Source organism: Pelobates fuscus, chromosome 8, assembly GCF_036172605.1.
Source record: "Pelobates fuscus isolate aPelFus1 chromosome 8, aPelFus1.pri, whole genome shotgun sequence".
In the NCBI taxonomy this organism is placed as follows: Eukaryota; Metazoa; Chordata; class Amphibia; order Anura; family Pelobatidae; genus Pelobates; species Pelobates fuscus.
The window spans coordinates 112828643-112855107 of record NC_086324.1 but is presented as its reverse complement, the minus strand read 5'-3'; the positions used below and the strand labels follow the sequence as shown (position 1 = coordinate 112855107).

Below are 26465 nucleotides of genomic sequence, written 5' to 3'. Positions count from 1 at the left end.
CCTAATTCCTTGAAATCATTCTTTAGCATCTTCCATCTTCCTCTTACTTTGTCATTGGTACCAACATGGACCATGACCGCTGGGTCATCCCCAGCCCCTCCCAATAATCCATCCACTCTGTCAGAAACATGCCGGACCCGAGCACCCGGGAGACAGCAAACTGTCCGGTTAAGCCGATCAGAGCGGCAGATTGCCCTATCTACTCTCCTAATGATTGTCCCCTACCCCCACAACCTGTTTTGATCCCAACCCGTACTAGGGGGGCTGTTACCTCTGCTGTTCGAAGTAACAGCTTCCTCTAATACAGCTACTCCTGAGCTTATGCTCCCAACATCTTCACTCAAACGGGCAAATCTGCTAGGTTGCACTAAATCAGGACTAGCTAGCCCTTTCCTCTTCCCTCCCCCTCGCTTCCTTGCCCCACTGTCACCCAGCTAGATGCCTGTTCCCCATCTGTCTTATCTCCTCCCTCTCCACTACCTGTCCCCACTAAACTCTGCTCATTGAGCAGCAGACTCCTCTCCAGATTGTCGATCTCCCTCAATGTTGCGATTTGCTTCTCGAGATCTCCAATCTGAGCTTCCAGAGAAGCCACTCGCACACCGTCACAGAGGTGTGGACCCTTAATTGTGTTTTTTTTTTTTTTTTGTTTATTTTTATTTAAACTGTTCCAGTGCTTTATTCACCTAAAATTCCAATGGCGTTTACAGGGGTGAAAGTACAAAGAACTAGTACAAAGAAGTGACAGTTCTGTTGTAAATAAAATATAGTCATGTGTTTAGTACAAGATTGTTCCTTCCACATCTGCATATTTAAAAAATTGCCTCTCTTTTGTCAGTTAATATAATGTATATAATTCTATTTATTTTTTAGTGTTTCAATCCCACTTTACAATTCTTTGGAGAAATGAAGAGTTAGACATACCATGCAATGAGATCCAACAAAATAAGGAAAAGGCTATATCCTTTGAAAAACACACTTCGGATGACTTTATCTTTGGCCATGGTTTGTGCACAAGCTCTTTGTTGGGGAAGGGTGTCCCTGTGGATGATGATGGAGATCTCGTAGTTTCACGAAGACTGAACACCAAAGAAGAGCATAATTGTTCTCGGGATGTTGTGTTTCCTACAATTCTTACTATACAAAATGGAAATGGTGAAGACTACTACCAACGAAATGAAGTGGTGAAAATTGGTAAGCATGTTGTTTTGGTTACTTGACTAAAATGGTTTAATTACTTACAGGGCATGATGTAGTGGTGATGTTTGGAGCAGTTAATTGGTATGAAGTTGCATTAGCAGTTAATTGGAATGAGGTGGTAGTTTGACTGCCAACTAAAAGAAGACAGCCATAAAATAGTGTCTGGCAGCTAGTTGTAGCCAAAGAGGAGTAGAGGTTGATTACATAACCTACAAAGATGTAACTTAAACATACATAAAAAGATTAAATAACAATGAAACTCAATCTAGTTTACATCAATTTGATACTGTTGCTACAGGCAGTGAATTACACTGAGAATATATAATTAGAGACAGAAGAGCATGTCACCTAAAAATTTACCTTAAGAGACACCATACAAATCCTAATAATGAAAGATACATGGAAATACATGCTGAAAGGTGAATAGGTGTGGAACCAAAAAGGTCCCAAATTGGGGGAGTTATAATAAGAAAGGAGTCCCTACCTTTAATAATCCTAGGGATATAAGGGGATAAAAAATAGTCAGGAAGAAAAGACAGGGCGCAAGGAATAGATGTGTAAGTACACATGCAAATCCAAACAACTACTAAACAGGGAGATTGCCAGATCAATGTGGTTGGTTCAAATACCTCCAAACTGTAAGGTTGTAAAAGTATAGGTAGATAGAGGAAAGAGTAGAGGGTTAGGGGGAGGGGCACCTCCAAGGGGGGGAAGATAGAACAAAATCCCCCATAAAAAAAACCCAATCCCAGAAAAGAACCTACTCCCTAAGAGAGGGTCCTAAAACTATTTTACCTCGGCACAGTGAAATTCACAAGTGCCTACCTATTACCCTTCCGTCTTCCTGGCTAAGTAGCTAAAGATACAAATTAACTTAATAAAACTAATCCATAAGTGCTACCTAAGTGAACAAACTGAACAAAATAAATAAAAATAAATGAAAACTCGACGCGCGTTTCAGCGTGCTAACACGCCGTCGTCAGGAGTAATGAACCTCTGCATGGCTTTATGCTCGTTTATATAGGGATTGTGACAATTAGCCTGTAACAGGTTACCGGTGTGTATCCAACGTGTGTTCACCCCGCCGTCTCTTGCGGTTCATTGATTGGTCACGAAGCAGCGAACCCAGTTTATGATTGGGTTGCTGCTTGGACCATGTGACCGCAGGCTATTACGGTTCAATTGGGTGATGCCCACGTGGGAGCGTGCTGCTGCACTTGGGGGGAGTAGCTTAATCGCGTCAATCGGTGACGCCGTTATCATTCAGAGTAAAGCCTCCCATACATTATGCAGTCTAAAATCTGATCCCCTAAGGGATCCTCTGGTGACGCGGACTGTCATACTTAGTAAGACCTCCCATATTAAACGTGTCCAATACGACCCGTCATAATACTTGGGGAATTTGGCACATAGACGGGTAGGTCGCAAGGTGACAAGTCCAACAGACCTACCTATGGCTAACAAGCCAGGGTTAATGGTCAAATTGCCACAGCATCCTAGTAGTACTTATACCATTACTAGGACTTCATTAAAGAGGATCCTTATAACACATAGCCGTATAAAAAGTATTTAAGTGTTCCCAACATAAACAGAAGACATATAGACGAGAACCCTAGTAATGGGAGTATAATGGAACCTGCTGTGAGGGAATATTTAAGAATTACATACGTTTCCATTCTTCTCCCTATTTTGCAGCATGACGGGTGAACCTAGTGGATTTAGAAAAATACATACAGGAACTGTCAAATTTATGGTCCCTATATTAAATCTCACACTAGAGTCCTCAGTAAGCAAAGCATGCAGAGGGTGATATATACATTTACTTGAGCAGTGACTATATACAAGTGTTCAACCTACTTACTATATACATAGGACTTATTAGGGATGTCCCTAACTATATATTACATCTAAAAGAGTAATCATAAAAAAGCGGTAAATGAGAAGCCCTCGTTTAGTCCAGCGGGGGAAAGGGTCTTCAGTCTGTAGATCCAATAGGACTCATGTTGTTTCAGTTTCGTATCCCAGTCACCTTTTCTTTGAGTCTGAGGAATATGCTCAATTCCCATGAACCTCAATTTTTTAGAGGAATTTTGATGGTGTATTTTAAGGTGACGGGATATGGGAGTTTGAGGTTCATGGGAATTGAGCAATTGTCAGTATAGAGAATCCAGAGTGTGTGTCAGTATAGAGAATCCAGAGTGTGTGTCAGTATAGAGAATCCAGAGTGTGCGTCAGTATAGAGAATCCAGAGTGTGCGTCAGTATAGAGAATCCAGAGTGTGCGTCAGTATAGAGAATCCAGAGTGTGCGTCAGTATAGAGAATCCAGAGTGTGCGTCAGTATAGAGAATCCAGAGTGTGCGTCAGTATAGAGAATCCAGAGTGTGCGTCAGTATAGAGAATCCAGAGTGTGCGTCAGTATAGAGAATCCAGAGTGTGCGCCAGTATAGAGAATGCAGAGTGTGCGCCAGTATAGAGAATGCAGAGTGTGCGCCAGTATAGAGAATGCAGAGTGTGCGCCAGTATAGAGAATGCAGAGTGTGCACCAGTATAGAGAATGCAGAGTGTGCGCCAGTATAGAGAATGCAGAGTGTGCGCCAGTATAGAGAATGCAGAGTGTGCGCCAGTATAGAGAATGCAGAGTGTGCGCATAGTTTAGTGAATGCAGAGTGTGCGCATAGTTTAGTGAATGCAGAGTGTGCGCATAGTTTAGTGAATGCAGAGTGTGCGCAATGAATGCAGAGTGTGCGTTGGTGTGTGGCGAACGCAGAGTGTGTGTGGCGAACGCAGAGTGTGTGTTGGTGTGTCCTGCTGCAGAAAGGCACCTTTGAAGATACCCGGACCTCTAGAGCCTGGAGCTTTGCGGCAAGAACCTGGCGGACCCGAGTCTTCAGCTCTGGATGTCGTCTGCTGCGGATATATATTTTTCCAGCTCCTAAAAATCCAGCTAACCAGAGAACTTCTTCCTATGTTTGTCTACATTGGTGGGGAGTTCTGAAGCTTCAGTTCTGGTGGCATTTAAACTTATAGCCACTTTAGATACTGTGAGTAAATCAACTGGAGCTGGCTAGTAATACTCTGTTTTAGGAAGCAGGTATACTCAGGGCCGGACTGGGAAGAAAATTCGTCCCGGGCATTTTTTAATTACAGAGGCACACTAAAAAGGGGGCGGGACCAGATAGGGTGTGTTTTGTCATCACCAATGACAAGCACATCCCATCACAAAGTGAAGAGCTCTAGCATGAGAAAAATACCTTGTATTTGTTCTGCACAGTGCAAGTGACTTTAATAACATGCTTGCACTGTGTTTGCTTGACATTTGTCTCCATAGATGGGATACCAGGAGACAAAAATGCTAGGAAAGCGTATTGTGCAGTGTGTGTGTGTGTGCGTGATGGGTGCTGTGTTTGCGTGAGGGTGCTGTGTTTGCGTGAGGGTGCTGTGTTTGCGTGATGGGTGCTGTTTGCGTGAGGGTGCTGTGTTTGCGTGAGGGTGCTGTGTTTGCGTGAGGGTGCTGTGTTTGCGTGAGGGTGCTGTGTTTGCGTGAGGGTGCTGTGTTTGCGTGATGGGTGCTATGTGGATAAGGGTGTAGTGTGTGAGTGAGTGAGGGTGCTGTGAGTGTCGGGTGCAGTGTGTGTGTGTGGGTGCTGTCAGTGTCAGGGGTGCAGTGTTTGTGTGAGTGAGGGTGTTGTCAGTGTCAGGGGTGCAGTGTGTGAGTGAGGGTGCTGTGAGTGCCAAGTGTGCAGGGTGTGTGTGAGCAAGTGAGGCTGAGGTGACTGATGTGATTATTTCCCCCCTCCCTGCTTACCTTTAGCCTGGGAGGGGGGATCCTGTTGCTGGCATCCATCCCTGGTGGTCCTAGTGGTGAGTGAACTCTAGCCTGTGAGGCTAGAGTTCACTCTTGCGAGATCTGGTCATTGCCATGGCAACGCTCCGAATCTCGCGAGAGGAACCTGGCGGAGCTGTAAGTAGGAGCTCCGCCGGGTCCTCTCCTGGCTCCCTCCCTCTCTCCCCAGCCGGCGGCCGCAGTATACTGTATGTGGGCCAGTGAGGGAGATCTTTGATCTCCCCACCGGCCCGCCGTGGACTACTGCAGGGCCTTTGGATAGCGCTGGCCCATCAGGAGCTGGCAGCGGAGATCCTGTTATCTCCCTGCCGGCCTCGGCCCATGGCCACCGCGACCCACCGGGCATTTGCCCGGTGTGCCCGATGGCAAGTCCGGGCCTGGGTATACTATACCTATAATTCTGCTACAATACTCTTAAACAGACTGAGAATTAATTTTATTAAAGACACGGAGGCTCATATTATGCATAACTCTTTCTTTATTTCCTCAGCAGCAAAGATAGAGGAATATAAATATTATCAAAAATGAAAGAAAAAACTGTATAGGCATAACAGGCAGCCAATCACATCATATAGGAAGTAGCTATATAAGTCCTGTGTCTCCCATAATCCCCCTCTTTCTTTGCTGCTTCCTCAGACAGATAAGTGTTTTTTGCTCTGCTCTGATTCTGATATTCTGATTGCTGTTTTACATTTATGTGTATTCAGTTTGAATTTATTTGCCTTGATTGCCTTTATTGTGCATTTTCCCTGTTTATTTGACCTGTACCGTCAGTGTGCTCCAGGATTCCCTGGGGGCTTTTATCCCTCTACCGGGAGGTTTCCTTCCCTTCCCTCCCCTGCTCTCCCGCGCGTCCGCGCTGGTCCGGGCACTGCCTCCCTGCCGTGACCGCTTCTCTTTCCGCGGCCGAGGCTGAGTGCTCTCCTCTCCCCGCTCACGGGCTGCCCGCGCGGGTAGGGTGCACGCGCCCCTTCCCCCACCGGGTGCCCGGCCGCGAGCGCCTCCCTCACGTGCGGCGGCCATTTTGGGCGGACCTTGCTCTGCTTGCTGTGCTGCCGCGCGGTCGGTCGCCTCGTCTCCCTCTCTGGATCCCCTGGCACTCTGACGGTCTGGTCCTTCTTGTTCTTTCTGCTGTGGGTTAATCAACCCTTTTCTTCTAGTGGCTCTATTTAATTTTTTTTTTTTATTTAGTCCCTTCACTGTTGTTATTCCAGTATGCAGGATAGGGAGGATGGCTCTGCAGGCCCCCCTGGGGACGTTCACTCAGATAATACTGAGGGCCCTATGGCCTCTCAAGAGTTTCAGGCCCTACTGGAGGCCACTATGGCTTCTTCTATACAAAAGGCTATTGCCTCAGCCATGGGGGCTGTATCCTCCTCTTTTTCCCACTCCCTGCATTCTATGGTATTGCCTACTATGACTACCCCTTCCCCCCAGGGTGAGGGGTCCCCTTCCCCTACTCAGACTGTGCCTGGGGCCCGTAAGGCTCGGGCCAAATCTAAAAATGTCGGCTCCCACTCCTCGATGCAGGTACTACCTGCCATGACTGACACGCTACAGGCGGTCACAGATAGCGCGCACCCCACGCGCACAAGAGCCCCTGGCCGGGCTAAAAAGGCTAGGTTGTGGAAACGGGCTAGGGCCCTTGATGATGGGTCGGATACCGACCGGAGTGTGGAGGACGAATCCGACGTTATGGAGTATGACTCCTTTGATGATGAGATATCTGGCGAGGATTTGCCCCTTACGGGCGTGAACCCCTCGGGGTCCTCTGCCAAAGCCCTGGGTCAGATATTAGGCCCCTCTGGGGACGACAAGACAATCCTCGACCCGCAGGGTAACCCCCTGTTTGACCCAGATGACCTGCGTCACCCCAGGTCCGCTGAATGGGTCCCCCCGGACAATATTGCCCAGTATGTGGCTAAACGCATCCGCACCCCCCTTTCTAAGGAAGGCCGTAATAAACTGCGTGCCGAATGCCCACGCCCTACCCTCCCGGGCGCTGCCGGTAAGACCCCAGACATCGACCCGCAGATTGCCCAGTTCTTAAACAAGTCGGGCTGGAAGCCCAAGAAGGGCCTTGACCATTCCCTGAAGGGGTGCCAGGACAAGATCCTGGATACGCTAGGACCCCTCTCGAAGCTATACGAGCTTCTTGATTCTGCCAGGACTGGCGACTCGGCCTTGGATATCGATGTGGCTGTAGGTTGGGTCCAACGGGCCATATGCTTACTAGGGAACGCCAATACGGCGATGTCTACAGAGAGGCGAAAAGCCATTCTCTTAAAGATTGACCCTAAGCTGGTCGCCATGAATGTGGCGGAGCCTGAGCCGACCGATGAGGGTTTGCTGTTCGGCACCTCTTTCGTTAAGGACATGGGGTCGTATGTTAAGACCTTCACTGCTATTGACAAGGCGCAGGCGAACATGAAGCGCGTGTTCGCGCCTAAGGTTTTCGGAGGGGCCGGGCGTAGCAGGAACCGTCCACCCGGCCGTGGTTTCCGAGGCGCACCCCGCGCGACCAGAGGTTCCTTTTTTCCCTCCCGGGGATTTCAAGATCAGAGAACCCCTCCCTTCTTCCCAGCCAGAGGTCGGGCTTGGGGCTCCAGATACCCCCGCGGTGGTACCCCCAGCAGACGTCCTTACGGTGAGTACCCTTTCTTCCCCTCCCGCTCAGGTGGCGGGGAGGCTGGCTTTATGTTACCGAGAGTGGGAAAATATCACCTCGGATGCTTGGGTTCTGCAATGTGTAAAGGGGTACCGTCTAGACTTTGTTTCCATGCCTGTCCAGTTTTGTTCCCCCAGAGAACTGTCTCTTCCACCGGATCAGGACGAGATGATTTCCACGGAAGTCGTGGAAATGCTATCCAAGGGCGCTATAGAGGAATTGCCGTTCGCCGCAGTAGGCTTTACGAGCAATCTTTTCCTGGTGCCCAAGAAAGGGGGCGGAGTTCGCCCTGTGATAAATCTTCGTCCCCTCAATGCCTTCCTACGTTACCAACACTTCCAGATGGAAGGTATACACTGCCTCAGAGACCTTCTACGCCAGTCAGACTGGTTAGCCAAACTGGACCTGAAGGACGCCTACTTCACGGTTCCCATTGCCTTGGAGTTCAGAGACTACCTCCATTTCACATGGCATGGGCGTCGTTGGCGCTTCACCTGCCTGCCTTTCGGTCTCTCCTCGGCTCCCTGGTGCTTCACCAAGCTCATGAAGCCTGTAGTGGCGTTCCTCCGGACCCGCGGGGTCCGCCTCATTATTTACCTGGACGACATTTTGATTTTGTCCCAATCAAAGGAGGACCTCCTACTTCACCTGGAGTGGACTACCAACCTGTTACAGAAGCTGGGTTTTCTGATCAACTGGGACAAGTCGGTCCTGGTTCCCGCCCAGTCCATAGAGTTCCTGGGCTTCAGAGTGGATTCCGTCCAACAATTTCTGTTCCTACCGTGTTCAAAGGTGAAAGCCATCCAGAAGGAAATTCGAAGGGCTCTTCGTGTCTCAGACTTGTCCGTCAGACAGCTGGCGAGAATAATTGGCCTTCTCGCGGCCTCTATTCAAGCGATCTTCCCAGGCCCGCTACATTACCGGGCCCTCCAACGGCTCAAGGGGTCACACCTTCGGTCAGGTCACTCCTACGAGTCTCGGATACGCTTGGACGCGGAGTCCAGGGACGAATTGGTGTGGTGGTTGGCACACATGGAGGCATGGAACGGGAGAGCGATTTTCGGCTCCATCCCAGACGTAGTGATCGAGTCCGATGCCAGCTTGCACGGCTGGGGTGCTCGTTGTGGCGACGTTTCCACAGGAGGCAGATGGTCCGACGTGGAGAAATCACTACACATCAACTGCTTGGAGCTCCTGGCAGGGGCGTTCGCGATCCGCAGCCTTACCCCAGGACGGGCGAATTGCTGCGTTCTCCTCAAGATGGACAACGTATCGGCGGTCCGCTACATAAATCACCTGGGGGGTACGAAATCCAAGATGTTGGCGGTTCTGGCGAAAGATTTCTGGCAGTTCTGCCTCTACAACAACGTTTCGGTAACAGCGGAACACATTCCGGGTCTGGACAATTCGGGAGCGGATTGGAATTCAAGACACCTAAGAGACTCTGGAGATTGGCGCTTACACGCTTCGGTGTTCCAGGGCCTGGACATGCTGTGGGGAAGATTTCAGATGGATCTGTTCGCATCTCGGCTGAACACTCAGCTGCCGGAGTTCTACAGCTGGAGACCGGACCCAGCAGCGGTAGCGACGGACGCCTTTCTCCAAGAATGGCCACGGGGTCACCTGTACGCGTTTCCCCCGTTCAACATGATCGCGCGCACGATCTCGAAGATGGTCCGCCACGACTGTCGTTTGACACTGATAACCCCTCTATGGAGATCACGACCATGGTTCCCTCGCTTGATGGAGTTATCGATAGATTACCCTCGGCTGATACCTGTCTTCCAGGACCTCCTTCTGGATCCGGATGGGAACTCACACGAGCTGGTGTTGCAACACCAGCTACCCCTGATAGCGTGGTTCCTTTCAGGGGACCTTGGACTGTCCCAGACGTTCCGCAGGCAACTCTCCTGCTCCTCGATAACGCCTGGGCCCCGGGCACTCGTTCAGCCTATCGAGCTTCATGGAGATCGTGGTCTGGTTGGTGCATGGAATGGGCAGTGGATCCCGTATCTGCCCCTCTACATTTGATTCTAGAGTTCCTCACATTCTTGTTCGATTCAGGCAAGGCATACCGCACGATCAACCTTTCCCGCTCGGCTATTTCGGCCGGCCACAAGGGTTTGGACGGTTCCCCTGTCGGCAGGCACCCCTTTGTATGTCGCCTTCTCAAGGGTATTCGCCTTGCTCGTCCTCCTCGTTCTCGCTTTTCTGCCTTTTGGGATGTCAACGTGATGTTACAGTTCCTATCATCATGGTACCCTAACCTGGAACTGACTCTCAATTGTCATCCAAGTTGGTGATGCTACTCTGCTTGATTTCTTGCAAGAGGGTCTCTGACGTCAGGGCCCTGGATTGGGACGCAGTTGCGTTCACCCCGGAGGGCGTTACTTTTGACATATCCAGGAGGACTAAGTCTGCATCCAAGTCATTTACATACCCTAGGTTTTCAGGTTGTCCGGCACTCTGCCCGGTGGATTGCATCAAAGCTTACCTGGAGGTTACACGTTCCCTTCGCTCAGCAGGTCTGCATGATCTGTTCATATCTTTCAGGTCACCTCACCGACCAGTTTCAACTCCTACTCTGGCACGTTGGATGCGTTGGCTACTATCTTCTGCGGGTATAGACACCTCTGTATTTACGCCTCATTCTGTGCGGGGCGCGATGGCTTCGAAAGCGTCTTCGGTGGGATGTCGACTGGAAGACATTATGCGAGCGGCGGATTGGTCTCGGGAATCGACCTTTCGAGACTTTTACTTCAGACCCATTGAACACATCGCATCTCGAGTGGTAGCACAGCTTTGAACTTGCATAATATGAGCCTCCGTGTCTTTAATAAAATTCCCAGATTTTACTAATATCATGACGTAAAGTCATGATTTTATTAAAGACACGGAGGCGAGTATTATTCCCTCCCACCCTCCCAGTGTGGATTTGGGATAAGAGATGCTTCGATACGATTCAGGTATGTTTTTCAATCAGGTCTGTATTTTTATCTTAAGTTTGGATCATGTATTTTATCATGTATTTTATCATATTTTAGATGATTTTGGAAGCTTTTGCTAGTTTCTAATTCTATATATTTTATATTTCAGAATCCGGTTTTATGTATGGCTCCTCACAGTTATGTTTGGTAAGTCTACAGTTTTGAGTTTGGAAATTACCATATTTTTCTATCTTTTGTAGCTTGAAGTTTTCGCATTGTCTCCTGTTTCCTGTTTGGATCTAATGGAGCATCGTTCGTCTTACCTGGTCTTCGGTTTCGCAAGAAAGAGGGGGATTATGGGAGACACAGGACTTATATAGCTACTTCCTATATGATGTGATTGGCTGCCTGTTATGCCTATACAGTTTTTTCTTTCATTTTTGATAATATTTATATTCCTCTATCTTTGCTGCTGAGGAAATAAAGAAAGAGTTATGCATAATACTCGCCTCCGTGTCTTTAATAAAATCATGACTTTACGTCATGATATTAGTAAAATCTGGTAATTTGAAACTACTCAAGTTAAGGAGTACTCTCTGGTTATAGTAGTATCAACTGCATTTGAAACATTTATTCTCCTACATTGTTTCATCTCTGGGTTTTTGTTATTGTTTCAGCTATTTAGTTAAAGTGGAGTAAAGCTGGTAAGCAACAATATTGAAAAGAAAAGGGAAAGGAAAGGAAAGGGAGGTGGAAGGAACAAATTGTTAAAACATTTGTTAAAACTTAGAGTTGCTATTTCTACGAGCAACTTTCCTATTTGTTGTTTTTTTTTTCTTATATCAATATGCCTCCTAAAAAAACAACTCTAACAGATAAGCCAGACAAGAAGAAATCAATTAATGTTTTTTATTCCACAAAATCAGACCCCAGTAAATTGCAACCTCAAAGAAGATCTATAACTCCTCCACCTGTAGAGTAATTACAATTGAGTGGTACAACCCTAGAAGACCCTAAAACCTCTATAGAAGCTATAACAAACCAAAGTTTGAATACAGAATAGAGAGAGGGCGCAAGAAAAAGTAAAATAATACTTTCCAAATACTTAACACTTAGTCATCATTTCGATTCCACCTAAGTGAAGAAAAACATATGCATAGTATAATACTGTTTAACATAAATAAACAGAAATAGATATAGTTGATTACCATTTAGCTTTACCTAAGTTATTTACCTCAATCTATTAGATTCAGGTTCTTTAATTTAGAAAGATCTTCTATTGGGTCTTTGATGGTAATACTTTCCCCATTATGAGAGAGAAACCATTTAGTAGGAAAGCCCCATCTGTAGCTAATATTTTTGGTTCTTAATTGTAAAGTTATATCGACTCCTGTTTAGTCTAGTTGCCTGGGAGAGATCGGGAAAAATCAACAAGTTTTGGAATTTCTTGTTACTTAAATTAGGTTTAAACCTCAATTGTTTCATTAGAATGTCTTTTACTGATGAGTTTAAAAACCTTACTATTACGTCTCTGGTTGCAGAGTTCTCTGCTTCTCTAGGTCTAAAAATCCTATGATATCTTTCTATTAGAGAGGGTGTTAATAGTGAAGGGCTGATGTATTGAGAGATAAATTCAGTAATAAATTCAGTTAGGTTTTCTTGTTTAATGTCACTTGGGACCCCTTTAAGCCTTATATTATTTCTATGGGATCTATTCTCAAGTTCTGTTAATTTATTATCCATTTCTTTAACCTGTTTTTTTAAAGTGGTATTTTGTGTTTGCAATAGCGTGATCTCTTTTTTTTTTTTTTTTTAAATTCTTTATTTTTTGCAGTGCTTATAAATGGGACATACTTACAAATGGTACCCCAACGGCATTCCATTTGTTTAGTGCGATACATTTGTTACAGTGGGTATCAGGTGGACAAAGCACTTTTTTTTTTTTTTGTTTCGTGGGGTATTACATATTAAACAGGCTTAAACATAGGTTATAAAAGCTGATTATACAAGAGAGTCAGACTAGTTGGCTTCACTGGGATGTTATGGCAAGTATCGAGGTGTAGCTAGCTGCGCGTAAGTTAAGTGGTAAGCGTTACGCATAACATCTGCCTTTTACTAACAAAAAAAGAAAGAAAATACATATAACCGCAAAGAGAAAGATCCATCAGGTAGCATATTGGCTATAAACAGGAGTAAAATCAAGAACAACATGGGTGGGCTCGAGGGTAGTTCTATATGCAGAGATAAGTAACCTCTATTGCTCCATTTGTGAGCGGGAGCACAGGTTGTTTCACTGTGAGTGTGAGCTGAGTGCTCCTTAGGCAGGTATGAGGTGAGGTTACTTAGGTTAAGTCCCTAAATATCGTTTGACCTAGTGGGGGAGCAGGAAAGTGTCAGCCCTATATTGCTGCTCTGGGTTAGTAGGGTGCGCTAAGGACTTGAAGGAGGAACGATTAAGTTCTGCGTGGGGGATTTAGCGGGGCAATGATAAGAGAAGTAGTTGGGGGGGGGGGTTAGGCCCTAGGCCGAAACTCTCGGGTACCATCCGGGTCTCGGAGTGACATTTTACCTCTGTAATTTGTGCATCATATTCGTAACGGTGACACGCTATGTTAAACTAACATCGGGCTATGTATAGCGATTGGCGAACAGCAGTGGCTTAAATCTACAATCAGTGTGTAGGCTGGGTTCCTTCGTGAAACGGAGCCTATGGTAAATGTCCGCTAGCGCTACTGGTGCTAAGTCCGAAGTTGCCCGTCTATGCGGCATATCGGTGTTTTGCTTGGGTTATCAGGGGGCAGGTCGTCACAGTAGGAGGCCTATAGATGGTCAGTGGGAGGGTGAGCGCAGGTGTCCGCGGTGAGGCACTAAATGGTGTTGTAGCTCTGTGGACAGGTCCTATGGGTTCAGGTAGGTTAACAGGTCTAAATGGCAAGTCTGGTCCCTGGTAAGTGTTCTAAGAGAGGTCACATATCCTGAAGAGTGGTCGGGGAGGCAACCTCAGACATTAACCTTTTGCATCTCGTAGTAACTGAACAAGAGTAAACAATAAGACAGGTAGCAATACGACAACAATAAAACAAATCGTAAGGGAGAGTGTAGGTCTCTGGTTGTGCAATCAGTTATAGATCGAGCAGAGCATCAAATTGTCCCGTTCTGCGTCCAGGTGGGCATCTTGGGTGTATGTCATAGGTGTCGGGCAGCCGGTATTCGAGGTGTTCCTCATGGGATGGTCGTGGGGTCGGACCGCGGTCGTCTGGGATCATTCAGTCCGAGGGCCAGCAACAAAATGGTAGGTGAGGTTCCTTAAGTCCGCCTGTCTCAGCGTGAGTCCGCTGATATTGCTGCAACGGTTGAGCGTCTCGGGACAAATGTCTCGGAGGTGGCCGGATTCCCCATACTGGAGCTGGAGGGCTTGTTAGGCTGTCGGATGGCATCCTGAGGGAGGCCCCATGCCGCCAGGTGCTTTGCAGCCTCAGGGAGGTCGGAGATTAGGTAGGTATCAGACCCGTGCTGCACTTGCAGTTTGCGGGGTGTGCGCCATTGGTACTGTATGTTGCTTGCGCGGAGTAAGGTAGTGAGGGGCCTAAGGGTTGCGCGCCATTGCATTGTTCCCTTCGAGAGATCTGCGTAAAAAGAGAGGGACATGTCCTCAAAGACGTACGGTGTCTTGCCTCTGGTGGCCGCCATTATTGTCATTTTATCCTGGCGTTGACGGAATTTTACGATAACGTCCCTGGGTGCCGTCTGTGGGGCTGTCGTGGGTTTAGGTATGCGGAAAACACCGTCAATGTTTATGCCTTTGGCCTGTCTTGCGGGGAGAATTGTGCTTACCAGACGCCGGATGAGGTGAGGCACCTCGGCATCCGAGATCGATTCCGCTATACCCCTGATCTTGAGGTTTTGGGCCCGCCGCATGTCTTCCATTGCCGCCATTTTGTGTTCCGCTTGGATGTGTTGCAGCCGTAGGGTGGCGATATCACTCTTCATAGCGGCCAGTTGCTGTGCGTGGCTCGTCGTGTTTCGCTCGACGATATCCACGCGGTCCGACAGGCCTTGGATGTCTCTTTTCATCTCCGCCATGTCGGCCTGGATGCCTCGTCGGAGCTCCGCCAACAGCTCCCTCATCTCCACCTTGGTGACCGGAGCTGAGTCCGTTTGTACCTTGGGTGTTATCGGCGGTTTTGGAGCGGGTAAAGCCACCTCTTCTTGGTCTGAGAACGGGTCGTCGGAATTGGTAAAGTCGTCCACATAGCCTGTGTAGTCCGCCATGTTGGGTTCTAGGGCCTCTTGCGCCCTCCGCCACAGGTCCCCTATACTTGCTCCCGGACGCGTTCCGTCTGCTTTTAGCTTTTTACTTTTCTTCCCCATGTTGCCTATTTTGTTGGGGAGAACAGCTTGGTCGAGTGGTTAGGTTTTGGGGGGGAATATTTTGTAGTTTTGTGGAATTAGGCCTGTAATAGCACGGAGCTCCCTGAAGATGCGACCGCTCAGCTCGGCTGTTGGCTCCGCCCCCCGTGATCTCTTTTTTAATCTTTTCAAAATCTAAATTTTGTTTAATCAGCTTGACATTCAGAGTGGAGATCTCTTTAAATTACCTTGGAAATATTCTGATTGAGATCAGTTTTGATTTTCCCATACAGGTCGTCTATCATTTTAGTTAAACTTTGGTTTAAAACAAACTTTACACAACAAAGTGCAAAATGTACAAGGTGTGGAAGTGGTGTCAAAGATATAAGTGCGACTCCCCAGTGTTTTAAAACCACTTAAAACACTCATTTAAAAGCAAGGATACAGAATAGAGATAGGGGGCGCAAGAAAAAGTAAAATAATACTTTCCAAATACTTATTAACACTTAGTCATCATTTGGATTCCACCTAAGTGAAGAAAAACATATGCATAGTATAATACTGTTTAACATAAACAGAAATAGATATAGTTGATTCACTCACACTTTGCAGAGCCACATATAGTAGGCTCTGACTATTCAGGTTCTTAAGAAAATCCCTTTCTTAATGTCTCCACTCCACCACTCTTCAGGATATAACCACGGGTGCCACTTGTGCCAGGATACAGCAGGTAAAATAACACAAAAAGATGGGGATATGTAGTAAAATTTAATGACATAAGAAATAAAAACAGGGATTAAAAAGGGCATTAAGTGAAAAAATAGCAGCACTGACGCGTTTCGACTCGTACAGTCTTTCTCAAAGTACATAAATCATCTCTCCGACTTCCTTGTTTAAATACCATTTAGGTATTTGAATTTGGCGCCCTTTTCCTAGTTCCGTTGTCGTCCTTAGTTTCCTATTTCCGCCGGACGGATTCCCTTCTCTCCGCCCACATTTGAGGGGGGGAGGGGGGGGAGGAGGGGAATCAGAAGGGGTTGGTCTGGCAGTTTATTGCCCACTCCATGGAATTCCTTGTGCCCAGCTCTGGTGATGGTTATCTAGATGTTTTATGGTCTAGGCCTGGTGCAAGATCAAAGACCACAATAAATGTCATCCCAAGGTTTACAAAAAAACTACTGTTAACATATATCAACACACATCAAACACCAACTCATGCTTTTTGGCATGACAATCTCAATTGAATAATATGCGAAGATAATTTGAACTAAATATTAAGCACAAATTAGTTTAGTCCCAGGCTCAGAGAACTAAGGATTTTTCACAATATTAAATACTGATTGCACAAATTAATAAACTTGAATAAAGATGGGGTACTTACGGATTATAAATTTTATAACATGACAGGAGGCTTCGTATTTGCTTAAGTCTCTCTTTACTAGAACTCCACAGCAGCACAGAAAAACAACCAATCAGAAAAAAGTTAGGTACTATAAAACTCCCCTCCCCATGCATCATTCCCTCTTTCTTTGCAGCTCCGCATCAGTACAGGTCAGAGTACCACTGCCTCCTGCTTATAGTGGGTTGCTTTGGGATTGATTTGTTTATTGCAGTAATTTGGATTTATCTATCTGGTAGCTTATATTTTCTGTAGCCTTATTCCTACATAGCATGCCTCACTGTAAGGTGTTCATGTCATTTCATGGCAGATGCCTTATTAATCATCTGCCTGCATTCTTATCTGATAGCCTTCTTTGTATTTGCTTTGTCAGCTATCTATGACTCTATTCCTTATATGTTTGTGCATGGATTCGGGGGTCTTGGTAGGCCTTTTTCACCCTTGCTGTACCCGTGTTTCTCCCCCCTCTGCTATCCCCCAGATACTATATTTTCGTATTCCCTGTTGCCTCTACCCCGCTTGGCGTGCTGTAAAGTTTCCCCCCGGGGTCGGCTGGAGGCTGACTGTCTCACCCCCTCCGACCTCCCGGGCTTTGCCTTCCCTCAGATGTGGGCTTACCGCCTCTGACCCCCTGGGCTCTGAGACCGCGGAGTCACCTCCGACAGTCCAGTGCCTTTCCTGCCGGTCCCTGGGTTACGAGTACTCGATGGCCGGATCTTCTTCCTCACTTGGCCGCGTGTCGCAGCCGTCTCCGGACCACGTGTGTCTGACCGGTGGAGGAGGGGGCGCTTTGATCGCGACCCCTCCCCCGGCTGTGCATGCTTCTATGGAGATCTGCTTTCTGGTTTGTTACCCTAATGGAAGTCGGGCTGCTACCTGACTTTGTGTTCTATCCTGCCTAAAAGGCATTCGTTTTTTTTTTTTGTTTATACCTGCAATAAATAAAGCTTAGTAGACTCTCAACTTTACCTTTTTGTAACTAATCTATGTATATATCCTCATACTTGGCTGTCTAGGTTTACAGCTTAGTCTTTCTTTTTTCTTATAGAGTGTTTTCGTTTTTTATGTACTTGCTTTTCCTTTGTGTTTAAAGCAACCAGTTACTTATATCACCATTTTTACATTAATCATACTTCATACTGTTGGGACAATTTTCAGGTGACCGTATCAGGCAGTTATATATTTTCCTTGACCCTGCATCGGATTTTACCCAAACAGTCATTACTGCGAGTTCTGCTATCAGGATACATCACATATTACTGTGAGTTACAGGTATATTAGAAACTGTTATACAGGCTCTGTACAGGGCGTATACAGCGCCAGCTAATTCTAGGATGCATGTGCTTCTCAGTATATATTTTTCTGGCCCAGCTATGAGGCCTCAGATGAGACTACTCTGGTATGGATTCTCTGTCCATGGCATATATATGTTACCAGACCTGGCTCTGACTCTAACTGGTATGGGAGACCAGTCTACGATGATACTATACAATTTTATCGGGTTCTCGGGGAGAGTCATTGAGTTGCTATTGTTTAATCCTACTCCTGGAAGAGTCCATGGTTACAATACCCTTCAGGTGGTATGGTGATGGTAATCTATCATGATGCTAAGAAATTTCAAATGGATCTGTGTGAGCAAGTGCATACCGATTCACAGTTTAAGGAGAGTATCGCTCAGTGTATCTTACATTCATGGACATGATGGTCACTGGAACAACTTCCGCTTATACCCACTACAGCGGGAATACCACTGTTTGCCTGCTGGGCATTTAGGGGCTGCCAGTCCCGGTCAGGTTACTCACACAGCATTACGCTGCCTAAAATGGTTGGTGTCTAAGGGTCCTATGTCACAAGATGCCCTGAGGATCTACAATTTTTAGGGACCTCTACCCGAACTCGGAGGTCCCCATTGCTCATTCAATACCCACTGTAAAGCGCTACGGAATTGGAAGGCGCTATATAAATACATTTTAATAATAATATTATGGTAATACACAACCCATTGATTGGCCTGCCATGTCTGTGCCCCATTGACTGGCCTGCCATGTCTGTGCCCCATTGATTGACCTGCCATGTCTGTGCCTATAAGAACGGCCTGCTATGTCTGTGCCCATAAGAACGGCCTGCCATGTCTGTGCCCATAAGAACGGCCTGCTCTGTCTGTGCCCATAAGAATGGCCTGCTCTCTGTGCCCATAAGAATGGCCTGCTCTCTGTGCCCATAAGAATGGCCTGCTCTCTGTGCCCATAAGAATGGCCTGCTCTCTGTGCCCATAAGAATGGCCTGCTCTGTCTGTGCCCATAAAAATGGCCTGCTCTGTCTGTGCCCATAAGAATGGCCTGCTCTGTCTGTGCCCATAAGAATGGCCTGCTCTGTCTGTGCCCATAAGAATGGCCTGCTCTGTCTGTGCCCATAAGAATGGCCTGCTCTGTCTGTGCCCATAAGAATGGCCTGCTCTGTCTGTGCCCATAAGAATGGCCTGCTCTGTCTGTGCCCATAAGAATGGCCTGCTCTGTCTGTGCCCATAAGAATGGCCTGCTCTGTCTGTGCCCATAAGAATGGCCTGCTCTGTCTGTGCCCATAAGAATGGCCTGCTCTGTCTGTGCCCATAAGAATGGCCTGCTCTGTCTGTGCCCATAAGAATGGCCTGCTCTGTCTGTGCCCATAAGAATGGCCTGCTCTGTCTGTGCCCATTAAAACGGCCTACTCTGTCTGTGCCCATTAAAACGGCCTACTATGTCTGTGCCCCATTGATTGGCCTGCTATGTGGTGCCTACTTGAATGGCCTGCTATGTCTGTGACTATTTGCTTGGCTAACCTTTCTGTGTCCATTCGTTTGGCCTGCTGGGCCTGTGCCCTACTGGCGGGCCTACACTATTGGTACCAAACCCCTTTTTCGCTGCAGGCCTGGGGTAATATCACAGAGGAAAACCCAGTGCCCACCAGTGACATGGAGATAGGCAGGTGTCCAGACAAACACCATTGCCATCGTGTTCAAGAGGACACCAGTATACGGCCATCTGAATTTGGTGGGAAGGGTGAAGGCCCTACACCTCATGCCTGAAGGGCAAGGTTTCTTATGAAGACCCCGGACACATCCGCGGTTTACTCCAAACCGGCGACGGCACATCTCCAAGGAGAACTTCGCACAGGCAAGGACCGGTACTCAGACTCCTACAGGAGAAAGCGGTGTTTTTTCCTTGTCTTTACCAACTACTCTGTATCTACCTCCCGGAAGCCTTATAGGTTCAGTAGTTTTTTCCTGCGTTAGGTTAGCTCCTGGCCCGTTCCAGTGGGACTTACTTTTCTTAACTTGCGGCCTGCCGTTTGCCTTCTATCCGGGATAGAATTGGTGTATTTTCTCTTATCTACGTTAATTGTGGCTTTTTTTTTTTTTCATGACTTCCTTTTCATTTTCGCTCGGGTCGTCGTGAGGCCTGACTTGACCTCCCGGCACTCGTGGATCGCGGAGAACGTCTCCAGCTTTCCTCAGACTACCAACGGTCTACCTGGAACCCACGCGCGCATGGGATCCGGATAGTCGGTTGATAGTTTTCCATCGTTGTTTCCGAAGATTGCCCTCAGCCTTATGCTGACATTAATAATAGGTGCGCCCTACAGTTTGGTCACCCTGAATCTCTAGGGACTCTAGTTTGCATCACGGGAGGGTGCGGCCCTCCATCACCTCGATCCGAGTATATTTATTTTTAGGAACAGAGGGCGAACCCTCTCATACAGAACCGGATGCTGATTTGTTATTAGAGGGCGCAGCCCCTCACTCGTCCTCAACCAGATACTGGGCTGGATACAGAGGACAGGTTCGGAGGACCCATTCTCATAGAGAGAACCGGTCACGGATGTAGACTCTGCTGTTAGTTACTAACGGGTGCGGCCCGCTCAGGCTAGCAGCCGGACGCTTTCACGGTATGCGATCACAGTAGTAGAGAGTGCGGCTCTCTCATACGCTCGACGCTCTCCAGTACTGGCCATTTGTTCATCACACAGGCTTGTACCTGTGCAAGACATTGATGACTACATAGAGGGGCGTCCCTCCTGCATTCAATTAGAGCTGACATCCACGCTACTGACTTCTATTCTATCTCCTGTAATGGATCTACTGGATCCGGACCGCTGTAAAATACGCAAGAAATACTCAGTGGTATAACGGGGGGAGTCTCCCACTTATTTACACACACTCCTGGAGATGGTACGGCTAACGGATGGCCCTCCGGTATTATGAGAGTGCAGGTTTTTTGGCATATTCTGCACCATATAATACAGAGATGGCTTTCTGTTTTGGATATCCAGACCATTTCGAACAAACTGCACAGACCGTTTCTCCCATGTCAGGATGTCAGGAGATACGGAGACCTTCATGGAGCAAACAGGCACTGCCTTGCTCGGGTAACAAGATTATGGACGGCCTAGTACCCGGTCTGAAGGTAAAACCGTACGTATGGATCACATGGTAAGACCGGAAACCCCAGTTGTCTTGACTTCCCCGGTCATTATGATCTTGGGATAAGATGGCAGGACTTCCCCGTCTCCTCGGAGCGTGTACCTGGTGAACATGGAGATAGAGGACCCTCCGTCCATGCTCTATTTACCCCTCACGAGAGCCGGTTTGTTTGTTTTGCGCTAACCTATTTTAGAACTACCGTCGAGGAGACCTACAAGACTTTATGGAAGTACCTGGTGTGCCCCGACTCCTACACAGAGATCTTTCACTCTTGGACGAAGGCATGTCTGGATGGAAATCTGCGTTCCGGTTTGCTTTTTCCATTCCTTTGAAGATTTCTGGGATTCACTATTCTCAGAGTAGTCGACCACCGTTTCCTCCACACAAGTTCAGTTCGGAACCCTGAATGGACGTCCTTTGGTGTCTTTTCTCTACTGCGTCCGAGGATTACACAGTCCATTTGGAATATTGGTATAACTTAGAATACGGCTGGTTTGGTCACACTCTTGCCTGCATTGTGAATTTATCCTCGGATGAGGCATCTCACCGGGTAGGACAGGAAGGAACGGAAGATCCTCCTCGGTTTTCTATTGCGATTTTGGTGGTGGACTTAGGTGCATTCCTTGAGATTGTAGATCTACCTGCAAGGCCGCATCGCCGATTGACCCTGGCACTATCGGAGGAGCTGCCTTACGGATCATACGTTGAGACATGGTGACAGTTTCTTCTCGCGACCCTAAGTCCGAGATTGACCTTCGATATTATACAACTACAGGAATATGGCTGATAGGTCAGCTTGCCAGCTCATGGACCGACTGCTAGGAAACTGGTCGCAACATCACGTTCAATGGATTTAACAGCGGATGGTGCTTTTTTTTTTTTTTCTGTACTTGAGATGCTTCGTTGGCTGACATCTTCTTTGATTCGTCTGCTGTCATTTATCGTACATGGAATGTCCAATTAGGATTACTCTGATATTCCCTGGAATAGATACCAGCGACACAAACAGCGTTGGATTGGTGAACTGAGCGTTGAAACAGCAAATACGAAGCCTCCTGTCATGTTATAAAATTGTAGATTATGCTAGCTTTAGTGTACCTATAATCTTAATTTTATTAAAGACAGGAGGCAAGTATTTCCCACCCATTCTTGTCCCTTCCTTGTTTAATGTTATAGTTTAGATTATCAGGTACGTATGCAACTCTGTTTGTTGTCTCTGCTACCTGTCGCTTGTTCCTTAGGTCTGTGTTTTTTCATAAGTAGGGTTGGGATATCTACATATTAAGGTTAATTTTGGTTGCTACATTGGGTACCTACATGTTTATTCAGAGTACATTTCATTGGATAATCAACCTGTTCGATTCTGATTTTCTCTCGTTTCAGTTTACAGTCCATCTACACTATCTAGTTTGACGGTTACTCTCGGATGGTGGACATCGTTCTATTCATCATATCTAGGACTTCGTTTCTTCCCCATGATGTTCTCTGCCTTTTATTCGTTTTTTGTTGCAGCTTGAAAGAGGAAATGATGCATGGGGAGGGGAGTTTTATAGTACCTAACTTTTTTCTGATTGGTTGTTTTTCTGTGCTGCTGTGGAGTTCTAGTAAAGAGAGACTCAATCAAATACTTGCTTCCTGTCATTAATAAAATTAAGATTATAGGTACACTAAAGCTAGCATAATCTACAATTTTTAAAAATACCATTATAACCACTCTTTAGGAATATTCTAGATTATCATTGACTAACTCGCATTTCCCTACAGATTTATACCCTATTGTCCATTAAGGTTTGGATATTAAAGCATCTCTCTTCCTTTTATCAGATCATAGCTTACCTCTATATAGCCTTATAAACATACACTAGCGTAATGGAAAAAAAACAAATAAAAAAGGGGGGAGGGAAGAAAAAGGGGAGTAGAAAGGAAGAAGGGAAAGTAAAAAAAAGAGAAAAGGGAATTTTCTTTGGTCCCGTAGAAATTAGGAAATGAGCTTTTGTGTGGTCTGCGCTTAACCTCTGTCCTGATTAATAGTCTGATCCTGGTCACGGACAACCACCAGCGACTGATTATCCCTGAGATAATAGTTATGATTTTCTTTTTCTTTTATTTTTTGTTATTTGGAGTTTGGTACTCTCAGGGTAACCACCTGTAAGTTAGGTAGTAACTTGTTACGGTGGTGTATTGTATGTGTGTTAAGTTATATAATTGTTTGTATAGTATGTACAGGGTTAGCCAACGAGAATGGGTTTGGAGGAGTCCATGTGACATTTTGAAATAATTTTTGGGGAATGACACTACTTATCAAGAATAATAATGTCAATTAAAGTAGCATAAATAAATACACAGGGTTTGAACTTTATAGCATGCTATTAGAAGATAAGATTGATGTGTGCTTTATCCAAGAAACACATTGGAAAGAGAGGGAAAAAAACTTATGGAACTATTCTAGATTCCTATGTATTTCGCCAGTATGATGGATAAAAAAAAAAAAAAAGAGGAGTTGCCATTATTTGTTCATCTAAGCTTAAATTTGAAACATTTATATAGAAAAAGACCCATTAGGAAGGTTTTTAATTATTGTCTGTAAATTGAATATTACTTACACCTTGGCCAACCTATATGCTCCTAATGCATTCTCACAATCATTTTATAAGACACTTTTTGTAAGGATTGAGAAAGTTAAAAAAGGAGTACCGTATATACTCGAGTATAAGACGAGTTTTTCAGCACATTTTTTGTGCTGAAAAACACTCACTCATCTTATACTCGAGTCAGTTGTCTGTATTATGGCAATTTTCATTGCCATAATACAGACAAGGACCGGGGGCTGTCAGGAAGCTGTAACTTACCTTCACCGCAGCTCCTGTCAGCTCCCTTCTCTCTCCTCCGTCCGTACAGCTCCCAGGTCAGCTCCCTCTGCAAATCTCGCGAGAGCCGCGGGGTCAGAGCGTTGCCACGGGTTACCGTGGCAACGCTCCGCGCGGCCGCGAGAGTTGCAGAGGAAGCTGACCTGGGAGCTGTACGGACGGAGGAGAGAGAAGGGAGCTGACAGGAGCTGCGGTGAAGGTAAGTTACAGCTTCCTGACAGCCCCCCTCCTACAGCCCATCCACTGGACCACCAGGGAGTGAGAGCCCCCCTCCCTGGCCAGCTTACAAGCAGGGAGGGGGGACGAAAAAAAAAAATAATAATAATAAAAAAAAAAATAATAACAACATTAAAAAAAAAATATATTACAATAATAATTAATAAAATGCCCACCCCCACCAATGCTCTGCACTCACACACACACACACTGCACTCACACACACTGCATACACACTGCACTCATACACACACTGCACTCATACACATACACACTGCATTCATTATATACACACTGCACTCACACACTGCACTCATATACACACACTGCACTGCATTCATTATATACACACTGCATACACACTGCACTCATACACACACTGCACTGCATTCATTATACACACACTGCACTCATATACACGCACTGCACTCCATTCATTATATACAGACTGCATTCATACACACACTGCATACACACACAGCATTCATACACACACACACTGCATTCATTATATACACACACTGTAAATAAATATTCAGTTAATATAACTTGTTTAGGATCTAATTTTATTTAGAAATTTACCAGTAGCTGCTGCATTTTCCACCCTAGTCTTATACTCGAGTCAATAAGTTTTCCCAGTTTTTTGGGGTAAAATTAGGGGCCTCGGCTTATATTCGGGTCGGCTTATACTCGAGTATATACGGTACTTCTGATCGGAGGAGATTGGACCATTCAAGACCCAAAATGGGATAGAAGATCCAGAGATCTTAAACAATTAAATAATCTTAATAAAACAAGGTATACTTGGTTTCAAGATTTTTTAGATGAACATGGATTATCTGATATTTGGTGGGTACAACATCCGAACGGAAGAGATTTTACTTTCCTATCTAAAGTCCACCTAAGCTACTCTAGAATAGATTTCTTCTTAACCGACATGGTAAATTTGAGAAGGTTTGTAAGCTCGGAAATTAAGCCTATTGTTTGGTCTGACCATGCCCCCATTAGCGTAGTTTTTGAAAAAAAATCCAGAATATAACCATAGACCACAGTGCCTAGATGAATCAATATTAACATCTGAAAAGAATAGGAAACATCTTTAAAATATGGCAAAATAATTAGTTAAAATCAACGATAATGGACAGGTATCTAGCGAAACTTTATGGCTAATTTTTAAGTGTGTCATGAGGGGAAACTTAATCCAAATGGGGCAAAAATTAGGAAAACCAGAAGAGCGAATTTAAACGACCTTTACATACAATTGTCCAAGCTTGAACTTATTAACAAAGCAAATCCAAATCCCCTTACTGTAACACAAATTAAAACTCTTCAGATTCAAATAAAAACTATTCTAGAAGATCAAATTAAAAACTCAATTACATCTCTGAAACAAAGATGGTACAGTAGTAACAACAGGGTAGGGAAGTCTACGTCAAATCCACTTAAACCAGAACGATTGGGGGCGTGGCCTGACCAGCATGGCGGCCGGTCGCAACATGCAGGAGCTCTCTCTCAAACCACTATCCCAAGCGACCTACCGAATCTCCTGCCGCTCTCAACCAGACCCAAGCAGAGACCTAACTACCACGGAAGGCTGCCGGTATGCCCCGGTACGAAAATCCGGGATGCCGACCGTCCAAAGCATTGCAGAGCGGTTGCGGCAAGGTGGCGGCCCAGGGCTGGAGAAATGGCCGATCTCCCGTCCCTTGCCTCCTCCGCCAGCAGGACCACACAGTGTCCCGTTCCCCCCCCCCCCCCCCTGGGCCGGGGGGATATCCCGGTCCACACTCCACAGCGAGGGGGTTACCCCGAAGTGATCTCGAGCGGCTACCCTGAACGATTAACAGAGCGGCGTAAAGCAGCTACACACTGTAATGACCTACCTAAGATGGCGAACGCCACGTGGTCCCCCGACAACTCGGAGGACAGGCCGGGAAGTACGGCTAGGTTGGAGAGAATCTTCCGAGACTTCTGGCATAAACTCAAAACAAAGATGCTCCACCTAGCACAGACCCAACCGGTCGCCGAAACGCCACGCAAGCAACGGCCTAATCCGCAATTACACATAAGGCCTGTGTCAAAAAGAATACCAACATCGCGCCTATGCAATAAGCGCCAAAACAGAGAGGCGAAAATGAAGGCTGTACCGAGACCCTGCACAAGAAACGTTCCACCGCCACAAGCCAACAAGGCATAGAGGCTCACCTCTAGGCTCCAAGCTTCAACCACAGCAGCAGAGGCGCGGTGCCCATCTGACTCAACCGACCACCCAGAGCCTCTCTTGCCCCACAAAGGCGGATACCATAGGCCGTTCACAATGCCGACCCAGGCCGAGGATCATATGGAGACAGTACGTTAGGCACCGACCACACAGCCAGGGACCTGCCTGCCGCTGGCGACAGAAGATCACCCAAGCTTCCCACGACACACGACGGAGGGACAAAACCCAGCTGACAACTGAGAGCCAGCGTTATCACCAGGCACCTATTGGGCATACCCTGCAGAAGCCTGCGAACAGCAACAAAACCAGGGAT

General features: G+C 46.5%; 1 protein-coding gene across 1 annotated transcript in view; it reads left to right on the top strand.

Moving 5' to 3' along the window:
* The first annotated feature begins 697 nt into the window (after positions 1-697).
* METTL22 (methyltransferase 22, Kin17 lysine) overlaps positions 698-26465 on the top strand; it is a 388543-nt gene continuing 362775 nt past the window's right edge. Inside the window, exons 1-2 of the mRNA XM_063429464.1 lie at positions 698-731; positions 874-1194. Coding sequence (XP_063285534.1) covers positions 698-731; positions 874-1194 — 355 coding nt within the window. The remainder of the gene's footprint in view (positions 732-873; positions 1195-26465) is intronic.